The sequence below is a fragment of the Poeciliopsis prolifica genome, unplaced genomic scaffold (genome assembly GCF_027474105.1).
Source record: "Poeciliopsis prolifica strain line A6 unplaced genomic scaffold, Auburn_PproV2 SCAFFOLD086, whole genome shotgun sequence".
In the NCBI taxonomy this organism is placed as follows: domain Eukaryota; kingdom Metazoa; phylum Chordata; class Actinopteri; order Cyprinodontiformes; family Poeciliidae; genus Poeciliopsis; species Poeciliopsis prolifica.
Window position 1 is genome coordinate 466,271 of NW_026562461.1, and position 19,662 is coordinate 485,932.

Genomic DNA, 19,662 nt, shown 5'->3' on the forward strand with positions numbered 1-19,662 from the left:
GATATCTACAAAACCCTCAGCATACAGTCGAGTTCTGCTAATAACCTAATTCATTTGACAATAAATATTCACTGATAGAGATGAAATAATTACAATAATAATATACTATAATAAAAACCAAATAGAGCATGGCCAAAACAATAATTAGCTGCTTTCTAACTAGCAAGAAATTGGAACTACCAACAGACTGTGGCTACATTCAGGTTACAAAGTTTAATTTATTTCATTAGGATTTTTTGAGAAATAAAATAAAGTAATAAAATGAATGTGAAACAATTATGCACTGATTTTTTTTCTTTTTTCAAGTAATCTGAAAAGTGTGGCATGTATTATATTCAGCCAGAAGGCGTTGATGTTTGGTAAAACCATGTGTTCTTACAATAGCTGCTGAAAGTCTTCAGGTTTATGTTTTGAAGCTCTGTTCTGTTATCAAGACTCTTCATTTCATTTCCAGGATTGCCTTTTATTTGGCTCCATTCATCTTCCCATCTTGTGTATGTTTCATTATCAGGGCTTGTATCCTAAGACTAACAATATCTCCTACCTTTAGCCCTAAATGAAAATTCTTAGAATTTATAAGGAACTTCAGCTTGTCAAAATAAAATCTATTCACAGAGCGTCTTAGGCCTTATGAGAGGTACTAACAAGACACAATGTTAAGAGTGGAAAGGAGGAGCTAAAAAGGAACAATGTGACAAATGACAATAATGATGTGAATGTAAGGTGGGATCAAACATATTGATGCTGGTTAGCAATTCATTTCATTTTAAGTTTTTGCATCATCATGACTCAATTTTCATAAATTCAGTCTAAACTGTGTGATCAGTAAATTATCAACTGCTGCAGATTTTCTTTACTTCATTTTGTCTCATGTATCAACTAAACACATAATGAGAAGATAATGACACATTTAGCAAAAAGGGTTAAAAACACCTCATTAAAATAGCATTTTTTCTGTGTTTTTTTTAATAGCTCCTCTCTCGGTGTCTCTTGGCAGCTGACTGAATCTGTCTGAATCTGCGACTCCTTTGCAGGAATTTTTAGGCTAAGACAACACCTCTCTGGGAGGACTAAGAATCTTTGACAAAATGGATCCAGGAGTCCAAAATCTAAAAGAGGTGGACTGGATTATCATTTGATAACTGGGGATTCTTCAAAAAACAGTTAGATATGTCTGAAATCTTTATTAAATTATTGAAACAATAGCATTTCAATGCTTCTTGGCCATTGGGAAAAGAAAAATCATCCATCTTTACATCCAGTTTGTTGTTGATGAAGGGAACATTTCTCTGAACTAATCTAAACTGATGAATTATGTTGCTGAAAAAAATTACAACAATAGAAATGTTTGCATTTATATTTCCTATCCTTATTGGAAATCAGGAAATTAATGTATAAACGGTAATAATGTTTTTACATAAACCAGCTACCCTACAGCGCCCTCTGGTGTTCCAGTAAATGAAGTGCATTACTGGCATATAGTAAATGTTAGACAACTGTTAGGAAGCAGATGTTTACAAAAATCATTTTGTTCATTTCTACAAACATAATCTGTTTCATAAAGTACCAGGTTTCCTCTGTGCCTCTAAGGTGATGCTGTTCTAATCTGAGATGGCTAATCCCTTCATCTCAAGTTTATCCTGGATTTTATCAGCAGTTAAATTGAGCTGACAGTCTCTCAGAGCTGCTATCAGCTCCTTTGTCTGGAGTTCAGGTCCTCTAATCTTCTTCCACTCCTTCAGCAGCTCCAGGGCGGTCTCCTCCAGATCAGTGGGATGCCGTGTGGCAATGGAGTCCAGCTTGGTCTCCCCCAGTTGTAGTTTGCGGCCGAGTTTGCGCCAGTTCTTCCCCAGGTTGTCTCTGATCACCTCCATGGCAATTTCTAGTTTGTCTTGAGGGAAAAAAAACAATACTGATGCTAATCTTGATTAATAATTGATTACAGTATACTCCAAATGCTATAATATGGATAGAAGTAGGTTTTTGAACTTTAAACAACCAATTCAGAAGACACATAAAAGCTCTGTAGTTGATTTTACATAAACTATTTAATAGATACATTATGACAGAAGCACTTGCATATTCTTTTTTCCCTTATTTTGTTGTAACGTTACTACAAATTCCTTCCCAGTTTATGTCTTTTATATTTCCACATTTTACTCCCATGGAAATCAAATCAATTTGCTAGTGTTATAATGATTATTTTCTGTAATTAAATCCAATGTTTTTGTTGCCATCTAACTAAACCTGGATGGCAACATCAAACAAATAAGCTCTTTTTTTGATGAGTTTAATAAGCTCAAATAAACTGAAGAGCTTATTTGTTTGGTACCATGTTCAGATCCGATACTGACATCCTTACTGACATGCAACCTGGACAGATTTTCCTGGTTGTGAGAACAATTTTCTTTAGATCATAACAGTGGACTAAAACACAATTTTATAGTTGTATTGTGATCTGCCTTGAGACACACTGACAGACATGTTATTGTCTGGCACATATAAAGGCTCTTAGGTTGAATCTAACATTAACTTGGTGTTAACATGACTTCAGGAAGGAAATCCCAGCAGGGTTCCTTTAAGCTCCAGTTTGGTCATTTTTTTCCCCCAGATAACAAACTGTCAAGATGTTATTCCTGATGCGTCATTTTGTGGTAAAATGATTCATATACTGGACAATAAAGTCAGTCACATGAAAAAGGTTTCATGTTTTTTGCTTCAACTTAAAGACATTTTCTGATAAATGTCGTTTCTCAGCCCAGCTACCGAACAGCGCCCTCTGGTGTTACAGTAACTGAACACTTTCTGGCCTGACCAGGACAGAAAGTGAAACCGAGTTCTCCAAGTGTCTTTACCTCTCTCGGTGTCGCTCAAGTTGTATTTGAGACTTTCTTGCTGGACCTGCCAGTTGCTCAGCTTCTCGGACAGATCATCTCGCTGGACCTGCCTCAGAAGCTGGCAGAGATAGTCTGCTCTGTCGGGTCCGAGTTGGCCTCTTTCCGTCAGAATCTCAAACAGTTGGTGTCCCGTTGTGATCTTTTCCAACTTTTGTTTCCCAATGTCGTCTCGAACTAGAAATTTGAGTTGTTTTAGGTTTTCCTCTTTGAGCTTATTTGAAATGTCCAGCAGAACGGACATAAAGTTTGAAGCGCTCATGTCTCCGCCGCCTGTGATCCTGACCCAGCAGCTCGTTCCAGTCACTTCCGCCTGCTGGTTGGTTCAGGGTCAGGATGGGCGTTCCTCTTCGAGCTGAGAGGAACCCCCATTATAAGATACTCAGTAATCTTCTGATTATTGATCATTGAAAATCAAACAACTAATAAAAACATGTCCATCATTTCTACAGTATTACACCAACTCCATAAACCAGTAAGATGTTTCCCCATTTAAAAATTGTGACCAGTTCTTTATAGTCGTCTCCTCCCTCCTGTTTATTCCTCTGATCTTTACTACACCAACTGGATTTTGTATCCTTATATGCTTCTATTTAATTCATTATCCCTCCTAATTTTCCATATCTTCTTTCCAAATTGTACTTTTGCTTCCATATTTAGATAACTTTATTGGTATATCAATATCTTATTTGTTAATAGCCTCTTTACCCAACCTTTCTGCTCTTTCATCACCCAAAATACCAACATGACCAGGAGTCCAAAATAATATTACATTTTTATTTTGTTCACATATTCTGTGATGACCAGCCATAACTGCATATAATATATTGTGATTATTTTTTTTCAATACTCAACAATGCAGATGATGAATAATTATTTATTATTATTTAATTTATATTAGTATCTTCCAGCCATTCTAAAGCTAATGATATAGCACATAATTCTACTGCATATATACTGAGACAGTTAGATGTTCTTTTTGAAATATTTATCTTTAATTCAAGAATCGCTACTGCTATACTGGTTGCTTCATTTTTTGGGTCTTTCGAACCATCAGTATAAATTTACAAGTAATCATAATATTTATTTTGCATTTGATTATAAAATTCTTGGAAAATATCTGTTAGATTTCTTTCCTTAATATTTGATACTGTTCTTCTGTCTATATTAATATATTTCTATGTCCATGTAGGTCTCAAAGGCCACAATACTGTTGGACTAAATTCTTTCTTCTATACATTCAGTGTTTTTGCTCTGGCATCCCCAACCCACCCAAAACTATTACTTTGCTCCTTCCTCTTTCCAACAATTTTCCAATATTTCTTAACTGGATGATCTTCATTATGTCCTTTTAAATTTATCCAGTAATTAACCATGATCTGTTGTCTTCTGATACATAGTGGCGTTTCTTTTGATTCTATTTGTAAAGCACATATTAGAGTTGATTTAATTGTCCCTAAACAAATTCTCAATGCACTAGCTTGAATAACATCTACTTTTTTTAACCTAGTTTTAGCCGCTGAACCATCCACCACACTTCCGCAATCGATTCTTGACTGAATTAGTGACACATAAACCCAGGTAAACCACTCATAATGTTAAGAACCTTTTTACTTTTCTCCATATGTTTATGTGATTTTCCCAAGTCAGTTTCTTTTGAAAAGAAAAAAAACTTCTCCCAAAAAATAAAAACAATTAACCCTTTCTAACTCTTTCCCATATAAATACAACTTTTTATCAACCCCATGTTTTTATTTGTAAAAAACATTACTTTTGTCTTCTCAATCGAAAATTTAAAACCCCACTTACCCACTTTATCTATGCCTCCTGAAGTTTAGAAATAAGAAATTCTACATTTCTTCCCCTTTTCCATAATGCTCCATCATTATCAAAAAGTGTTTTTCCAAAACTAATTGATAATTTTTTAAAAATATCATTGTCATTTTCTACTTTACATGGTTGTGAAACGTGAGATCATATTTTGACTTGAATAGTTCATAAAAAATCCTATAACCAATAAAACATATTACCTCCTACCTATCTGATGTAATTTAATCATTAACCCTTCTCTCCATAACATATTGTATGCTTTTCTACATCAATAAACACAGCAATCTTAGATCCTTATTCATCTGAGAAGGATTAATAAGGAAATCCTTATTAATTTCCTTAAAATAATCTTCTAAACATAAATCAGAATCTATTACCTCAAACCAAGCTAAACTCCTGACTCTTTATTGGAGGCATTTTTAATAATTTAGTCAATGTTTCGCCTCTGCTAGAGAGGAGAAAAACGTATTTTTCTGTTTATAGAAATAAGGAGATGATAAAGTAGGTCCTTCAAAGTCACATCTAATACCTGAATATACTTGTCTTAAACAGTGGCTTCCCTGATAATAGAAAACTTTTTACCATCTACAGAATTAAACTGAAGTCTTTGTGATAGAGCTGGTTATTTGTTCTGTAAGTTGGCTTGGAAAGGGGCTTTCTGTGAACTACACCACATAAATAAACCGATTTGAGTTTTGGTTGACTAATGGTTGAGGGGACACACTGCATACCTGTACATGTTGTGTACAGTAAATAATGTTTGTGACTTGACGACATTTGTTAAATGAAGTGAATAAACTGATTGACAATCAATGATTTGTTAACCATCCTGGTTTTTGTCTGGGAATCTTAGATCCAGGTTTTCTTTCAAGGATTTCAAATTTAATTTTTTTAATTAATTAATTTAATTTATTTAATTTTTAGTTTACAGACTTTTATAAATACAATACACATGCATAAACATTGATAGTTTTATAGTTGAAACTAATTTATGATACATTCTGAAGAAGAATAGAAATTGGTCCCAAGGGGAAGTGACTATCATGTATGTGTTGAACATTTTTGGTATTCAACACATATATTAGTGGACCAGCATCTGCTTCTGAAAGAGACAACCGATCACCTGAATGACCATGATAACGTCTGAAGCATTTCTGCAGAAACCCGGAGGTACAGTGATGATAATCCACAGTTTGACGCCACATCCACCCAGGACTCTGACCACTTAGTGTTCAGCTTCAGAACCTTGGAGATCAGAAGGCCTTATTGCCATTATCACAACTCGCCTGTCATAGTTGTGAACCACTTTTGGCAAAACTGTTTATGAAAATGTTTAACTCTGTTCATTCCAAGAAAATACAGTTGATCATATGAATAAAGCCACAATCAGGACAAAGCCCACAAACCTCAGCATTGGGAACCATGGTTTATTTGCACATCCTAAATATGATCAAACAAGAAAGACAATATAAAAGACAAAGTTGTTGGTTTCACATGCAGATACTCTCACCCTTGTTGAAAAAGAGCTTTGGCACACACTAAAACAGACAATCATTTTACAACAATTGTTCAATACAACCAATGAGAGACAAGGAAAAGGGCATGGGGCAAGGTTGAATCTGACCAGAAGCACTTGTGCTTAACGAGGCTCTTACATACTGTTCCTGTTCTATACTATTACTGTATAGCATCCTCAAAATATGTAAACATGTAGGAAAAAAAACAGGAAGAATATTTCATTAAAAAGATTGGAACATTTCTTCTGACAAGATGTTTGAAAATGATGTGCTTGTCCAGGCTTTTCTACACAGCAAACAGATCATCTGATGGTTTCTTCTTGAGTGTTAACACCAAGTGAGATGAATAAAAGTTTGTTATGTCATTGGTCCCTTTAATATGTGGAACGTCATGCTAATCTAATCAAAAGACAACATTTCTATTTCGAATGCATTTCACATAATTTTATAACAAAAAAACCAAATACATTCCATCAGTCTGAGGCAGGAGCTGAAATAAGAACTGCTTGAATCCCTCAGTTAGAGATTGGTCGGACAGTACACACTGACCCTATTCCACTTCCACTCTTCGGTGCAATTTCCAGTCACTCCCACATTTTGCTTTAGCAATTAGAAAAACACAAAACTATTCAGTCTTTGAGAAAAGACAGGTAAAAGGATGCAGACTACAGTCAAATCAAAAATTATTTTATGTACTGAATATAAGGCAAGATAATGATGAAAAAGCCCTGCTTCATCAGGTTTCACTGGTATACAGCGGCACATTGGATGGGTGGACGATAAGTTAATCAGTTAACTGTTTCAATCCCAGTTTGTAGATTATAAGGCAGAGTTAGTTCTGGTGATCCTCGCTTTGCGTTCAGACTGAAGGCTGAGAAGAGCTGGAGCTGCACAACATTTTTATGGTGTAATTGACCTTTTGGTTATGTATAATATTGGTTTAGTCAACACACACATTGAATATAATCACATAGCTAAATATAATTTTAGCACCGTTTCTGATACATTAAAGAATTTTTACCTTCAAAACACTCAGATGTTTTTCAGTTGAAATTCCAGTTTTTCTGCAGCCTGAAAGATGGATTCTATTTTTAGCTTTATGTTACAAAAGTCTTTAAGGTGAGCAAATGGAAAATCCACTGTAACAAAGTTAAATCTAAAACAAAAGTTAACAGTGTTTTTCCAATATACAGTTATTTCATAATTTCATTTTCAATCAATCTTTACTAATGCTGAAGGTAAGAAATTAGACATAAACACAGCCGCCTCATGTGAGTGTGTTTAGTATTTGGAAAAGCTTGTTTTTCTTTTGCTTTTATCATTTTCTAGAAAGTTTTTGAATCTTCATAGAGAAAATGCTTGACTAACTTCTGATATGATTTCTACTATCTGAAACTCTACATCCAAAGTTAGCAACATTAAAGGTCCTGAAGTCATTTGTTTTGTGTTCTTCAAGTAAAACAATCACAAACAAGCAGAATATCATGTGCTTTTTACTGTCTGCTAAAATGCTTATGATAAATGTTAAAAATAGTAATTATTATAAACTTGTTGCTCTCAACAGACTAAAGTTAATCAGGCATTAAAACTATTCACATCTACCTCAATAATGATGGTTCCCTTTCTCCTGGCACATAAAATCTACAGCTACACTTGAAGCCCAACACCACAGAGTGTTTATAACATATGAGTAATTATTGAAGAAAAAGATGCCAAAAGCCATTTGATACCAGCTTCTAATTCTGATATCAATGTGCATGTGCAAGTACATCCTAAATGTTTTAAAACATAGGTCAATAAATCCCTGTGTTTGTACACTTATGTCCAACAAAGAAGTTGGATACATCTCAGGATATCTGGATACCATTCCCAGAAATAAGATAAGGAAAAAAACAATAATCGTTTGGACGGAGTTTCAGATTGTCAGATTGAAAGGAGTTGGTCCCATGGCAGAGGTGGCACAGCTTCCTCAGAGTAAACCTGACCTTGGTCCCGCCGTGACCCTTAATGGCTTCTTCCTCTCTAATGAATAAGTTTGGCAGATTTGTGCATCGGCGACAGGACGCCATTTACAGAGTTCTTGGTCAGTGACTGAGGGTGTGATATGAATAACATCTAAGATGGAAAGTTCTGGCAAACCATCCAGTGACAGAATTCTGACGGGATGAAATCAGGGATATTTTAAAATTTCCAATCAATGGAAATGCAGGAGAAGCCTTGCCGATGATGAAACGTTACCAGCCAGCTCTTGCATGGAAAGTGGGGCGTGAACGGGGCTGTTTGGGGCTGGCATTACCCGACGAGGGGCTGGTGTATCTGTCATAGTTGTGATTGTCTCGTCTTCTCCCTTCTTCTTTCATAAAATGGTCCAACATGAGAAGCTTCTCCTTGTGGATCTGGAAGCTGATGTCCTTGGGGATGTCCGGGATGAGCCAGTCCACAAAGTCGCTCATGAGCATCACCACGTTCTGCATGAACACAAACACCAGAGTTTACATCACTGAATATATTTCAGGTTTCTTAGTGAGACCCAATATTAAAGCTGCCACAGACTACATGCAGCACAAATAAAGTCAATGTGAAAATTCTGAAATGAACGTTTTAGCAAATATGTTCTAAGTCACTATGATGCCTTTAGTAAAGTCCACTTCTTGTGGACAGTAAGATGAGACCTTTAGTGATTCTTCAGGAGCTGTAGAGTATTTAAAGAGGAAAAATTTTTATTCACCCTGGTTTTGACATGATTACACGAGTAAAGCTTTAGATGCTGAAATGTGATGTATAAGAAGTTATTGTGGAAAAACCTGCAAGGAACTCTTTCTTTTACAACTGTAGTTTATGATCATACAGGCCCGTTTGGGTCCAATTTATGGACAAAATATTGAGCTTTTTTTTAATTTGTTGGATTTCATTACCCTGATGGACTTCAAAGTGTAAAACTGTTTTTCTACTTTCAGTAAAGGCCTACGTCTTCTCTTGCAGCCAACAAGAGATAGTGAAAGTAGAGGTGGTCTTATCGCCAAGCCCTGGACAGGCGGCAACAGTGAGCAGTGTCAAGTATGGAAGGAAGCCAAGTGTCAATGATTTTCTTCACTGTCCTCATCACCTCTCTCTATACATATTGCCAGTCACAGGTGTTTTATGCTCCAAACCATGCAGCCATGCAGCTGCTGACAATCAAGTACACTCTCTATTGTTCCTCTGTGGTGAAAATGGGAGGAGGATTTTTACATCATCTGACATAAAAAGTCCAGACATTACTGAGCTTTCTTCACCAGACCAGAGACTTGGAGAGACCAGGTCAAAGTGTCAGAGATCTGTATGTCCTGACCTGCTCCACTGCAGCATCATTGATAAGAAGGGGTGTGAATTGGCCTATTTTTCCTGAAATCAACAACAGTTTCTTTCATTTTGTTGACATTCAGGATTAGATGGTTTGCCCACCAGATGTGTCTCCTCCTCTCTGTAGGTCAGTTCATTGTTGTCCCTGATGAGACCCACCACTGTTGTATCGTCTGCATGCTTGATGATGTGGTTCCTAATGGGTCGTCAAGGTGAAGAGCAGTGGGATCAGTACACAGAAAGGGGGAGCCAGTGTAGAGGGAGACTTGTATTTTTACCAGCCCTCATAGGCTGGGGTCTGTCTCTGAGGAAATCCAGTAGCCATTTGCACAGGGATGTGTAGAACCCAAGGAGAGCTAGTTTTCCCACCAGGTGCTGGGGAATAATTGTGTTGAATGCTGAGCCGAAGTCCAGATACAGCATTCACACACATGAGTGTTCTTCTCCTCCAGATGTTTCAGGATCAGGTGCCGTGTGGTGGAAACAGCGTCCTCTGCGCAACAGCTGGAGTGACATGCAAACTGGAGAAGATCAAAAGAGGAGGGAAGTTTTGAGATGACGTGATCCTTCACCAGCTTATCAAAACATTTTATTGTGATGGGAGTGAGTGCAGCAGGGTGATAGTCATTCAGTGATGAAATCGTGGGTTGTTTGGGCATTGGAATGATGATGGCCATCTTGAAGCAGAATGGAATGACAGCACTGCTTTGTGAGATGCCAGTGAGGATGTGAGCCAGCTGGTTAGCACAGTTCTTGAGAACCAGACCTTGTATGTTATCAAGATTCTGCATGCATAAAGCATGTCAAGTCTTCTCAAGGTCCTCAAAACATCAGCTGTCTCCAAACTGAGTATCTGTTCACCTGGTTGAGGAGTGGATTTTCTCACAGCAGTGTAGTTGAGGGCTTCAAAATGACCAAAGTGCATTCAGAAAGTCTGCACCATCGTCACAAGACAAAGGAGCAGTCTTGTAGTCTGTGATTGTCCTGAAAGGTTGCTACATACGCTTGGTGTTTGCTGATTCGTTGAAAATTACTGAATTTTCTGAACATAGGCACATTTTGCAACTCTGATGGCACAGTTTAGGTCGGCTCTGGCTCACCTGAGAAACTCTCTGTCTCCATATTTTGTGCCTTCTGCATCTTATGCACCTCCTTCATCATCCAGGCTTTCTGAGTTGCCCTTGTGGTGATGATCTTTGTCACAGAGACGTCATCCATGCACTTCAGGATGTACGTAGACACTGATTTGCCATACTACTCAACATGAGTGTGATTGTTTGCAGTTGTAGCTTCCCTGAACATGTCGCCGTCTGTGCATTAAAAACAGTCCTGCAATGCTGACACGGATCCTGCAGGCCAAATTCTCACCTGCTTCTCAAGGGGTTTTCCTCTGATGAGCAGGGGCTCATATGCAGGAATTAGCATTACAGAAAGATGGTCTGATAAGCCAAGGTGGGGGAAAGGTACTGCTTTGAATGCTGCTTTAATATTTGTATAGGCTCTATCCAGTGTATTTGAGCCTTGTAACAAGGCGGCCTTTTGCGGCTGGATTTACAGTGGAGATGAAAGTTGAGGCAGAATGAGGTGGAACCCAAATACTCCACTTCTCTCTGGATTACAGTACACTTCTTGGAGTTAATAAGCACCACATCAGATTGGCTGGAGAAGTCCAGCCAATCTGATGTGGTGGTGCACCTCCTGTAGCTGAATCAGATGGTCCTCCCAGGACAGACTGTTATTAGTGTAGATGCAAACACCGCCCAATCTGCTTTTACCACTGACCAAACGGAATGTTGTCATCCCCACATCATCAGAAATAAAGGAGCGTAGCCATGTCTCAGATTTGATGTTACATCCAGCTTTAAGTAACCTACTTTGTTCTCCAGAGACTGAACGTTAGCGAGCAACATAGCTGGAAGTAGTGTTCTCCAAGGGTTACACTTTAGCTTCACTGCTAGTCCTCTCTGCGCTTGCAGAGTCTCCTCCAGGTGCAGCAGCATTCACTGCTTCGTGGGTCACTGGCTCTGGCTGACATAACAGTCCAAGGCTATCCAGAGTTAAATGGATTCTATTTAATATTACAGTCAAACTGTATATCCCACATGAACCCCTGTTAGCACTGATTGGATTTCACACCTCATACTCAGCTGATGTTTCAGAAACATACCAATGTCCTTGGCTTTGGCTGCAAGATATGTACAGAAAGCACATATCTTGCATAGTACTGTTTGTACTATGCAAGATATGCATAGATTTAAGATGCACTGATGATCATATTTTATCCTGCCATTATTATACTGGAGGTTTTCTGTTTCTGTTTCTATTAGTCTCTATAAATGTCTTTATAAGTTCAATATTTTCAGGACCTGTTGCAGCCGCAGCCAAACAGGGTGGTGCCATGGCAACAAGAATAGTGAGAATAGATTTAAGAAATATAAAAAAAGAGTACAATTTACCAATAAAAATGTCAAACTTTTATCAATTAGCTGGGTTACTAGTCACTGTGAGGTGTTTCTTCTAAAAAGCATCTCATTCTGGAATCTGCACCATCATGTTCAGTCAATCCACTGTGCTCATTTAAAAGATAAAGAAATCTGCAATGCCCTGGTTACTCCCACAGTCTGCAGTCTGAGAAGGCTTTTCTAATCCATTCAACTCAATCATTCTGTGTTCTTTGGAAGCTGTGAACACCTTGTGATTGACTGGTTTGATTTGCTTACATTAAATATGAATGACATGAGTGAGGTTATTGGCTTTTTGAAAGCCTGCTGCAAATGCACTGATGGCATTATTTATGTGTTCCAAACCTGGAAGACGATAACGAAGGCGAGGCGGACGGCCAGAATGGCCCAGAATTCCTTGGACAGTTCATACGGTGTGTTGGACCAGGGAGGCTCTCTGTAATCCTTATACCTACACAAGCAAAAACACAGTAAATCACTGAAGGCTTGACGCTCTGTTTGAAGGCTTTGGAATCTCTTCATTATTGTCACTGTGGAGGTTCCTCCATCTTCTCAGTGTTAAGTGTTCTTTTCTTTAGTGTTAGTATTTAGTTAATGTTTTATATTGATAATATTTATATTGGTTATATCACTTTTTCTTTGGTGGGTTTTGGTATTAAGTTGTTTACTAGATTGGGTGCACACATTTTAGTAAACGCTTGGTTTATTTAGAATATTAATTATTTTGTTTTTGGTTGAATGGGAGGACTGGCTGGGAGGAGTTGATTGTCTCAAACCAGTAATTGGAACCAACCATCAGGCTGCGGGAAGCAGGGAATTTGATGTGGAAGACTCCTCCTCTCGCCCTATTGACATCTTCCTCTCACTCTATTGTTATAATATTTATGGTGTTAGGTTGTTTTGTTTTATAGTTGTGTTAAAGTAAAATGTTGTGATTTGAATTTATTTATGTTTATCTATTGGTTGCTTCTGTTTGTTCCCCCACCCCTGGGAGGAGTTGATTGTCTCAAACCAGTAATTGGAACCAACCATCAGGCTGCGGGAAGCAGGGAATTTGATGTGGAAGACTCCTCCTCTCGCCCTATTGACATCTTCCTCTCACTCTATTGTTATAATATTTATGGTGTTAGGTTGTTTTGTTTTATAGTTGTGTTAAAGTAAAATGTTGTGATTTGAATTTATTTATGTTTATGTATTGGTTGTTTTTGTTTGCTCCCCCACCCCTCCTTGTGTGTGTGTGTGTGTAGGCTAGCCTTTGTATATAAATTCCCCTGTGTGTTCATTGAGAAGAGTCAGTTAGTTTTGTTTGAGTTGGTATGCTTTAGTTGATTATTTTTTGGGCCCATTTTTCTTATATTTCTTTTTGAAATTTGTTGTAAAAAAAATCTTTAAACTCTTTGAAAAATTAAATAGTTATTTTTTTTATGCCTTTGTCCTTGAGTTTGCTGGTCGGACCATCACAGTCACCACAGTAAACCTTTCCTTGCAGCAAGATGAAAACCATAAAGCAGAAACAATCACTCTACAACAACATAAAGAAAACTTCAGGGAACATGGTCAGCACAAATATTGGTTAAAAATGATCAGAAAATTGTTATCGGAATAATAATCTGAGTAATGGAAGACTTTCCATCTGTTGACAGGTTCTGAATTTCATTCCTCAAACTGAGAGAATAGGGGAACAAGGAATGTTTCTGTTAGATCAGGTCCTTTATTCCCAGTAATCCTGGCAGCCAGGTTCTTATAACACTGAACACCCTCCACTGATTCTCCTTTAGAAACAACTAGAGGTGGGACACTGGACTTCTGTCTAAAATAAGGCTCATATTATTCTAGACCTTACCTGCAGACCTGTACATCAAACTTAGGGATAGTTGGTTCTGTACCCTTCTGAAAGTCACTGACGTTGAAATATGACAGTGTGTGGTTGACAAAGCCATGCATAGTCCCATCAGGACTGTAGGTGTACTGGTAGACGAGCCGAGGGACAAAGTCAGATGTGAAGGCGATGACAAAAGCCTGGGAAAGAGAAACACTCTGTAGCTACTTTGCTGTTTCAATGAGCAGCAAAGAGTTTAATGACAAGATTCATTTCTAAGAGAACCATCATAAGCATCACAGGAAAGTTTTATCCTAATTAAATCCAATGTGCAGCATAAACTTCACTGATAAAGAGAAGTAAGACTTACATTTACAATGACAGCCACCTTGCTGAGGCCCCTCAGCAGGTTGTACCAGATACCTGGAGAAAGTAAGAACCGTCATTAACAGCACACATAGAAAACTCACAACTAGACGGTGGACATACTCTCTGGATCAGAGTGGAGAATGAACATGATGCTAGAAAGCATCATGTTCATCATGTTAGGATTCTATTTCAACTATTTTATCATTTTAATAACCCTTCAGAAAATTAGTATTACTCATAGAATTAATTCAAAATTAGTAAAACTTTTTTTATTTCCCTCAAATAGAAATCAGTGTATAATATTTCAGTCAAATTTATAGATATGAAGACATCTAATGTTTTGTCCTTGGAGATGACACAGTAGAGCTTCCCTGGTGGACATCAGAGGACATTTCTGTCTTAATTCTTGAACTACTGTCCTTTACTTTCCTTACAGTTAAATGCTTTCTGCACTCAATGTTCCACAAACATAAAGTATGGCATCCATTAGATGGACATTTGGACTATTTCAGTTAATTGTTTGCCCTTCCGAAATCAAAGTTACATAAGATGTGTTGGTGTTAGGTTTTTTTTTTTTTTTTTTTTTAAGCTATAAAGAATTTTTTAACCCTGGGCAGCTCACTCTCTCTTAATCTTTCCAATTTGCTTAAAAAAACATGCATATGACACCAGATCAATGTTCCCTCTAATTTTTCATGTGTCTGGGCATACACACAAGCTTCCTGGGCACACTGCGGACCACTGTGAGCATCATCAGTGTACATGGCGTGGCCACGCACAAGTATCATAAATCTGGGATCATAAAAAGTTGCATGGCTTATTAAAAAAATCAAATTACATCAGCAATTTTCATTCATTTGCTTTTAATTTAAGTGATTTGCTCAATTAAAATAAAAAAAGAAAAGAAAACATTGCTGTTCATGAGATGCATGCTATAAGTAAGAGTCCTGCTTCAGCCAGGGTGAGAAATGAGACATTACACCTTTCAGACATAAATGTTTGTTCATATTAAAACATTCACATTTTGCACAATGAAATGTTTTCTGTAGCTTGTGATGCAGTATAAATTCTTGTAAAATATTTAATTACAGTTTACAGTTTCACTTCTTCTCACTTCTCCAGTGGTTGTACACTTAGCCCAGGTTGATGGTCAGTCTGCTTCTTATGTACTTAAATTCAGCATATTGACTGTTAATGGCCTCCATAATCTGTGGGTGGAGGAGAATGGCCTCATACTTCTCTGCCAGTGTACAAATGTCTGCTTATCCATAGTCCAAAGTCTGAACTCAACATTTCAATATCAAATGCAGACAATTCCTTTCATTTGATTTGATTCCATTTGATCTTAGAAGAAGTGCATCTCTTTTTTTTTTTTTACTTTGGCTTGGTGAGTGGATGTCCCACGTAGACATGATAAGGTGATGGCTTTCACGTTTCTTAACTCTACCGCACTATTCTCACCTGCACGGCGCATATGACCAAGGCACGTAACCCACGTACACACAGCCAATCAGCATGCGCTGATTGGCTGTGTAGCGAAAGTGAACCGTATCGTATCATTGGCTGGATTCCTGTCACTCATTGAGTTCGATCGCAAAGTAGTACGGAAAAAAAAAATTTATTGGTCCATAGTCAAAACTGATGTCTGAGCTCAATGTCCACTTTACGTTGGACTTTATTTTATGCGCTACATAGATTTTCTTGTGCGCTGAGAATATGTGAGCAGTGCGCGATTGCGCAGGCGCGCAGCTTAGAGGGAACATTGTACCAGATATGTTTCTAATGGATTCTATTTAATATTACAGTCAAACTGTATATCCCACATGAACCCCTGTTAGCACTGATTGGATTTCCCGCCTCATACTCAGCTGATGTTTCAGAAACATACCAATGTCCTTGGCTTTGGCTGCAATTGGCCTCCGCAGCTCCAACACAAACTTCTTGGCATCCAGCCGGATTTCAATGATGTTATTCAGAAGAGCAAAGAGCGGCGCCAGAGGGAAGGAGGCCACAAAGAGCGTCACCATGCCAAACTGGATAACTGAGGAGACAAATAGTGGGTGAAATGTCCAAAATGTCATTTTCAGAGATTCCTCTAACACTGAAGACGGGAAATGGAAGAGACATGTACTGTGGGCCACAGGCCTGTCAGCAGCAATCTGGGTAACATGCAAGCTATGGAAAAACGAAAAAATATCATCAGATAAAGTAAACCTAAAGGTTCTGTTTGACAGATTCTGTTTATTGTAAAAACAGAAAAAGTGAATATTCACATCTATAAACAAAGACAATATTTTTAGAATGAACAAAAAGATTACGACTTCAGACATCCGGAGGATTATTTCATCTTAATTCCGCTCAATCTGAACAACACTGGATAAAAAAATAAGCAGCTAAAAAGCTCTACTTTAATCTCATATTAATATCCCATCTAAAACTTGCAATGACATGGAAAAAGCCTTGATTATGTGCCTGTGAGGCTGTTTCAGTGTAAAACAGCAACTGGAGTCAATTTATGCTGTGGTTTTATTGTGAAAATCTGATCACATGTTCTATGTTCCTATATACTGCAAAGTTTTCCTGCATGGATTCTTCAGCGCTGTCAGAGACAATGAAAAAAGAAGAGGCCCAAGCATTGCAACAATGACATAACTGAGTCTCACTCCAGCTCTGAGAGTCTGATATAAAAAGATGGATCCAAGGTGTCTTGATCTCGAGGTTTTGAACCAGTGGGTTGTCAGAAACATTTAGCTAAATGTTGATCATGGAAAGTGTGTGCACAGCAGAAACATCTGCCTGCAGAAACCTTCTTCACAACAATGTTGATGTCCCAGCTTACTGTAGACTTGACTCCTTCTAGCTGCTGACTGAAAGGTGTTATGATAAACTCTCTTATTTTAAATATTAAACACAAATGATCAGTAACTCTGGACTCATTGAACAACTTCCAAGTGGAAACTATATTGATTCTCTGGAGTATTTAGTCCAACACATTTAATGTTGAAACTGTTGATTTACATATACTGAATAAAAACAGAACAGCATCGGGAAGGTGGTGCGCCCAGGGTACCAAACAGGCTCGGACCACCTCTGAATGGATGGCATGATGAGAAAAAAACAATGTGGAAAAACTGAAACAAAGTCTCAAGCTATAAGACAGAAAGTTAGTCTGGGAATGAATGGGTTTAAAAACGTCAACAGATTTTGTAAATAGACATTGGAATTAAAGAACAACAATCTGAATAGATTGCAGTGGTTATAGAGCCCTGATCAATCTCATTAAAATTTGTCAGATGAGCTGCAAACTGATTTGTGAGCAATTTGGTCTACGAACTTGACCCAGTTCCTCCAGTTCCATCAGGAGGAATCCAGCAAATTCCTGCTGGAAAGAAACCCAAAAGGTTTGAGCAAAGTCATCCAGCTCAGAGGTAAACACCAAGGAAATGTCGGTAAACATCTCACTCTGAAGAAATAAGAACATTTTGCATTTGGACAATATGATGATTAGATTACAATCAATAGTTACTTTGACTCTGAGTCAAAATAAAGAAATTTAATGAAACCCAGTCAGCAAACGAAAAAGTCTTTAGATACACTTTGATCTGAACAAAGATGTAAATATATGTATATATATACAGTATGTATAAATATATATATATATATATATTACTCACTCATCTCCATGTACTCAGGGTTGATGCCAACAAAAGGACCCAGGACATGATCTTTCTCATAGCGCTTCAGAGTTTTGTGGAGCTCCTCTTCTTGTTTGGAGGTCAGTTCTGATTTCCTTTTCCGGAGAAGTTTCTTTAGCTTCCTGAACAAACCATGGTAGAAGTTCAACACTTCTCCTCAGGCTCGAGGCCAACAGTCTGAGGATGCACAGTGAGAGCTAAGGAAAAGGTCAGAGCTTTTCCCAATAATGACTGGTTCCAGCAAATTTTTTGCATGACATATCTAATATGTGATCCCTATATTACATATTAAATATTACATATTACATATGTAATTCATGATTAGGACTTATGGACTACATAATTTGTCAAACCAATCAAAACCAGCTGCATGAATATCTTGTTTATTAAATTACTTAAAAAACCCACATCTCATTAGTCGTTTCACAAAGCAGAAAAAGAAAAATGTCAGATTCAAACTGGGGACTAGGATGGTGGCCATAAAGAAATAAATCCCATTGAAATCTGAGGAGGAGATTTCTTTCTAATGGTGCATGGAGGAAACAGGAGGAAAGAAACTGGAATCAAATGTGATCGGATTTTGTCTCATGTCAAATGTGAATATTAACAGCAGGTGTTTGCAGATGTACATCTGTCAGATTTAGTCATTTGTGTTGGTTGAAAATTTTGAATATTGAAAGTTTATCAACTAACTTCGTTCAACCAGTGTTTAACTAAAGGAGGGGAGCTATGAGTCTGAAACATTCAGTATACTGAGTGTTTCAGACTCATAGGTGAAACACTCAGTTTCATCTATAAAACTGAGTGTTTCATAGCTCATCTGCTCCTTTTTTCAGCAGAAAAAAGGTGCAGTTATGTCATTTTCAGCAGAAAAAAGGAGCAGATGTGCTTAAAAATCATTGTCTAATTCATCCTGCCACATGTTGATCTGCCCTTTGGCAAGGCACTTAATAGCTTATCTGCCAATCTGCACATCCATGTATGATGGTGTGCACATGTGTGAGTGACTTCCCAATAAAAGCTTTTGAAACTTGTTTTAATTGCTCCCCAGTGAAATAAAAAAAAACAAAGAATCTAAAAAAAATCCCAGGAGAAAACAATGTGAACAGATTTTAAGTTTGCTCTGCAGGTTTTTGGCTAGTTTTCATTTAGCGTCAGTCAGATTACTTTTATGAATTTGCTTTTGGAATTATCCTGAATGCTGGTGTCTGAAAAGCAGATATTTAAATGACTTCTGTAAGTACAGCTGAGTAGGTGTACATAATGTATTCTGTGATTTGCTCAGCCCACACACTGTGACCTGGGAGGATGTGCTGTTATGCTGGTGTTCAGTGTGTCTCAGGTAGAAGTGTACTCACGGTATGCCAATCTCAAAGAGGTTGTTCTGGATGAGCTGCTTGCCCAGCATGGTGATGCACAGCTGTATGCACAGCTCCATGAGACAGCCTGCATGAGCACACTGAGCAAAGCAACGAGTCAGATCCACACAGCAGAGAAAAACTTTATCTCACAGTGAATCACAAAGGCAGAGAAGCAAACAAAGCAACAGTGATCCAGTCTCCTCAAGGTGGCTGATTAGTGCAACACAGGAAGCTCCTTACCCTTTTATTGCTTCTATAGCTCATTTTATGCAACATATTTGTAATTCTCATCAACTATTTTGTAAAATCTACAGAGGCCCCAGGGAACATGGGGTAAAAAATTATTTTGTGATACCTCACGGTAAATTTTGGA

The 19,662-nt window shown here is 37.7% G+C and overlaps 2 protein-coding genes across 4 annotated transcripts in view; both read right to left on the reverse strand.

Annotated features, from left to right (window-relative positions):
- Positions 1–1,169: 1,169 nt before the first annotated feature.
- fadd (Fas (tnfrsf6)-associated via death domain) lies at positions 1,170–3,206 on the reverse strand. Its single transcript, XM_055022438.1, has 2 exons — positions 2,856–3,206; positions 1,170–1,891 (listed from the first exon to the last, which is right to left on the reverse strand). Exons 1-2 carry the CDS (start codon positions 3,154–3,156, stop codon positions 1,602–1,604), a joined length of 591 nt encoding a protein of 196 aa, XP_054878413.1. The 5' UTR covers positions 3,157–3,206; the 3' UTR covers positions 1,170–1,601.
- Positions 3,207–6,131: 2,925 nt separating this feature from the next.
- Positions 6,132–19,662, reverse strand: part of ano1a (anoctamin 1, calcium activated chloride channel a) — a 58,572-nt gene continuing 45,041 nt past the window's right edge. For all 3 annotated transcript variants that reach the window (XM_055022429.1, XM_055022428.1, XM_055022427.1), the window contains 7 exons: positions 19,287–19,387; positions 17,908–18,050; positions 16,122–16,274; positions 14,235–14,287; positions 13,889–14,064; positions 12,391–12,496; positions 6,132–8,709 (listed from right to left, as the gene is read on the reverse strand). In XM_055022429.1, the coding sequence (XP_054878404.1) occupies positions 8,476–8,709; positions 12,391–12,496; positions 13,889–14,064; positions 14,235–14,287; positions 16,122–16,274; positions 17,908–18,050; positions 19,287–19,387 (966 nt within the window). In that variant the 3' untranslated portion in view covers positions 6,132–8,475. The remainder of the gene's footprint in view (positions 8,710–12,390; positions 12,497–13,888; positions 14,065–14,234; positions 14,288–16,121; positions 16,275–17,907; positions 18,051–19,286; positions 19,388–19,662) is intronic.

What these genes read in the sequence shown, in the direction of transcription:
- fadd (XM_055022438.1), bottom strand. Translation starts at nt 3,156, where the DNA reads ATGAGCGCTTCAAACTTTATGTCCGTTCTGCTGGACATTTCAAATAAG. An exon ending in CTTGAGCGACACCGAGAGAG is followed by an intron (nt 1,892 to 2,855) that starts GTAAAGACACTT and finishes TTTTCCCTCAAG; the next exon opens with ACAAACTAGAAATTGCCATG.